General features: G+C 37.2%; 1 protein-coding gene across 6 annotated transcripts in view; it reads left to right on the forward strand.

The window, feature by feature from the left end:
* Positions 1-5000, forward strand: part of LOC125045425 (low-density lipoprotein receptor-related protein 1-like) — a 39238-nt gene that overhangs the window by 27475 nt on the left and 6763 nt on the right. For all 6 annotated transcript variants that reach the window (XM_047642648.1, XM_047642647.1, XM_047642649.1 and 3 more), the window contains 2 exons: positions 2175-2278; positions 4874-4996. In XM_047642648.1, coding sequence (XP_047498604.1) covers positions 2175-2278; positions 4874-4996 — 227 coding nt within the window. The remainder of the gene's footprint in view (positions 1-2174; positions 2279-4873; positions 4997-5000) is intronic.

Here is a 5000-nt window from a genome sequence, read left to right on the forward strand (position 1 = left end):
AATTGAGTCAAAGGGTCAGAAAATCCTCAACCAAGAAAGAAATAAGGATTCGGCAGTCAGGTGTAACCTGAAGCTCAGCATACTTCCCAGGTTGGGCATGCCCAGGTCCGCCGCCTTGTCCGCGTTCATTGCCCAGCGGGCTCCCCTCGTTCCCTGCGCGCTTACACAGCGCTCGTATACTTAGCCGCGCAGGCAGCTAGCGAGATCACCATTCCCTGATCCTCCAGCAGAACAAGAGCATAGCAGCAGCACACAAGGACTGCTCAGTCCTTAGCCCACTCCCCGTAGAACTCCAACTTCAGCCTTCATCACCCAGCCCAACCTGTGGGCACTCACACCCACACAGTCACTCCCTAAAGAGATAAGACACCAGACTAACATAGTAGATGCCCCATTACCATCTACTATACAGGAGCACAATATCGTCGTGGCTACTTCTAGCTCACTCCAGATTTGGTGGTTGGCTCGCTTTTGACAATCCTGTCTAGACCTTGTTTATTGCAATTGGGTCAAAGGCACTGAAGTTGATTCACAGGTCGCTAAGGTTGCAAACTAGCTGGGTGGAAAACTCCAATGCGCTAGTATATGCCTGTGATATCCCAAAAATAAAGTGTTCCCCTAATTGTTTTGAGTAGTGTATATATATTTATTTATTCATATACAGATATAAAGATATATGGATATGCATATATACCTATATCTGTCTATGTAGATACACATGTGTAATATGTATATATATATATATATATATATATATATATATATATATATATATATATATATATATACATGTGTGTGTGTGTGTGTGTGTGTTCTTACCTATTCTTTTTAATATATTTAAATTATATTATTATTGTATAACTATATCCTCTTCTCGTCCTTGTGTTCAAAATGATAGTCATCTTCGTTTAACTTCACTCTTTATGTTACATATTTGAACATTATAATCATGTCATCCCTTTTCCTTCTTTCATCCAAAGTAGTCCTATTTTATGTAATATATCTTCGTAGCTCATATCTCTTAGAGTAGGTGCCCATCTTGTAGCATTTTAAGGAGCTTTTCCTTTGTATGACCATTTGGACTTGAGTTCTGGTCTGTGATCTGCTGGGTTTAATACTGCCTCTCCTAATTTATATTGGTATAGTGGATGATTTTTACTTTCTCTGAACTGACCACAGGGGATTTATTGGTGTTGAATTCCATTTTCCAAGTACAGTTCCACATGAATAAGTTGTCGATATCGCTTTGGAGTGAGACGTCACATGGTATTCTTTTTTGTAATTTCGCATCGTCTGGAAACATATTCAGATAAATAACTGGACTTATGTTTGTCCTAAACCAGTAATGAAAATAGTAAATATAATCGGCGCCAAGACTGATTCTTGAGGTACTCCGCTAGTTACTTGTCACCACGTAGAGTGCTTACGATGCTCATCCGTTTCATGAAGAAGGTCTCATCCATTCGAGGGGTTTGCTTTTCACTCCACCTAAGTGTACTAATTTCCATAAGAGTCCTCTATGAGACACCACATCAAATGCCTTCCCTAAAACTAAACTGTTTGTGTGCGTGTGTGTTTATATATATATATATATATATATATATATATATATATATATATATATATATATTTATAAATATATATGGTATATATATATATATATATATATATATATATAAATATATATGGTATATATATATATATATATATATATATATATATATATATATATATATATTTGTATGTTATAGATGTATACTTGTATGTATATATTTATATGATTATGAAGATCAGAAAAAAAAATTAGTAAAGATATGCGATAGAATGGAAAAATGGTGGCAAAAAGATGGTCAGACTTATCTGTCCCGCAGATTGAATGTGACGAAGATCAGTTCAAATGCGTAATAGGGGTTAGCTGCATTAAAGCATCATATCGGTGTGATTCTGATAAAGACTGTGATGATGGCAGTGATGAAGAGGGCTGTGATGAGGTAATGTAAAATCTAGAACATTTATTTCTTACGATCAATGTTGACTGTCATTAAAATACATTGCAAAATACATGTACCGAATGATATACATAGACGATATACCACAAGTCATGAATCTTGTGAAGTAAGATAGTGGTAAATGAAAATGAATACTCCATACCCTACAGGTTAAATGTGACGAAGATGAGTTCAGATGCGCAACAGGAGACAAGTGCATCCTTTCATCATTTCGTTGTGATACAGATAATGATTGTGATGATGGCAGTGATGAAGAGGACTGTGATAAGGTAAAGTATTGTCGTTGACTATCATTGATGTGAAACTGAAACGTCATTGACCTTAACTGAAGATGATAAAGTTGTAGGGTATAAAGAACGAGTGACATTTATGAAATTAATGTGTATAGATACTAATTTTACCTTTTTACCAATGTCTTTCTCTCTCTCTCTGTGTCTATTAATATATCTGTCTTGACTATCTATTATCCATCAATCTGTCTGTCTGTCTGTATATATATGTGTATGTATGTGTGTGTGTGTATACATTCACACACACACACACATGTATATAAATATGATCCCCTGGAGAAGAACCATGGGATTGTATAAGGACCCAGTCAACTACATGTTGTCAATTCGAAAACATGAACACTAGCAAACGGCTTAAACAGAACCTCCCAAGTTTGTCTTGTAGGATCCGAGCCCAGTCATCCAGCGATCATCATCCTTCGACTGCAGATAAACCAACATACATAAACATCATATCGGCCAAAATATTTAGATAATAACTACCCAAGATTGGAACATGGAACATCAGAAGTTTATACCAAAGAAGGAAAACTGGACAATGTTTTCTATGAGAATGAATGACCAATGTATGTGCCAAGTTCGATGTCCTAGACAAAAAAAAATCAAAATCCGATAGGTTCTACATTTCTCTTGATGAACTATTCTCATCCTGTAAATCAAACGAAATTATGATAGTCATGAGTGACTTTAATGCTAAAATTGACTCATAGAGAGATGGGAAGACTGTTGTACCACATGGTCTGGGGGAATGGAGTGAATGTGGAGAAAGATTTATAAATTGGTTATGAACACCCCAGACGACGACATACGCAGGTTAGTCCTGGTGATAGAGTCAGACACCAAATTGACTATGTTATGATCATCCCAGATACCAGAACGTAATAATAAAAAAAAATCCCAAACATATCCGTAAATGTAAAATCAATGCATTATAGACCAACCACGAGATGCTAGAAAACTTTAAACAAGGTTTTTAAAAGAATCTCCCAGAGGCTTCTAACAATAACATTGACCATCATTTTGGTGCCTTCATTGATAACATCCAAGCAGCACCTGCTAAGACAATCCTGAAAGTAGAAAAGAAGAAGCCCTCATCAAGCTAGTTCCACCCAGAGATCAAAGACCTGCGACGAAAATAGCGTCAGAACCCTGTGCAATATGAACTGGTACTCAATCTTTACAAAAAAAGCCAAGGAAAAGTGGCTGCAGGAGATATATAATAGAGTAAAGAATCTTAGTTTTAATCCCAAAAAATAAGAGAGAGCACTGGTCAGCGATCCTTTTCCTCCTCAAGTTGCATCAAAGCAGCAGACGGCTGCATTTTCCATGAGACCAAAGGATGACAGTGCTTGTTGGGAAGAGTATGTTCAACAACTTTTTGATGATGAACAAGAGCCAGAAGATGTAGTCCTGGAAGTTAACACATTTGGTTCACCAATTCTGTAGTCAGAAGTGCATTGGTCCCTACAGCTGCAGGTCCTAACGGTGTATAAACTGAAATTCTCAGGGCCTTAGAAGAAAATGGTATTGATCACATCTAAAACTTTCTAAATATCTATCTTTATCCATCATGGGTTTATGATGGATAAAGGTACGGTAAATGCTATCTTCGTCATGAGAATGCTTGCCGAGAGAGCCATCCAACACCAGCAAAACATCTACCCGGTTTTCATATGCTGTCAAAAAGCTTTTGATAAGGTCCTGCACTTAGAATTGTTACAAATTCTAAGTGCAGGTCTTCTCCTTTATTTATTTAGGAGCTCTTGTCAGCTCAGCTGCTCATTGCAAGAAGGAAATCAGATGCATTCTCCAAACACCGGAACATCCTGTCAGACCGTAAGCCCTTATTGCATTAAAAATTCAGACTCGTTGAAACGTTAAAATATGGTCGAATCTCCTTGACACTGACGGCTGAAACTCGCCGCAATACAAAGGTTGCAGAAATCTGGTTCTACCGCAGGATGTTGCGCACCCCTTACACCGACCGAGTGCCCAACGAGATCCTGAGAAAGAGACACGAGCCTTTACAACTGATCAGAATACAACTCAAATTCCTCAGACATGCAGTCTGTGAAGACATACTTGAAGACTTTAGCCTAAGCGGTAAAAGTGAGGAAGGCCGAGAATAATATTCCTCAACAATTTCAATATGCAAATACTTCGAAGCCTCTGGGACATAGGTCGACAACCTGAAACATGGCGCCAGGTAGATCGTTAAACACCGCATTGGTGACGGCAGAAAAAGAGGATATATGTGTGTGTATATATATATATATATATATATATATATATATATATATATATATATATGTATATGTATATATATGTATATATGTATATATGTATGTATATATATATTTCTTTCTTTCTCTCTCTCTCTCTCTCTCTCTCTCTCTCTCTCTCTCTCTCTCACACACACACACACACACACACACACACACACACACACACATATATATATATATATATATATATATATATATATATATATATATGTGTGTGTGTGTGTGTGTGTGTGTGTGTGTGTGTGTGTGTTAAAAACTATGAACATATAGACAATAATTTGTTTTCCAGATTACCTGCAGAGATGATCAGTTTACTTGCAAAAGCGATGGCACATGCATCCCCTTGGCCTGGAAGTGTGATTCTGACAACGACTGTCTCGATAACAGCGACGAGGATCAGTGTGAGGAAGAAGTAA

The sequence above is a fragment of the Penaeus chinensis genome, chromosome 37 (genome assembly GCF_019202785.1).
Source record: "Penaeus chinensis breed Huanghai No. 1 chromosome 37, ASM1920278v2, whole genome shotgun sequence".
NCBI classification, from domain to species: Eukaryota; Metazoa; Arthropoda; class Malacostraca; order Decapoda; family Penaeidae; genus Penaeus; species Penaeus chinensis.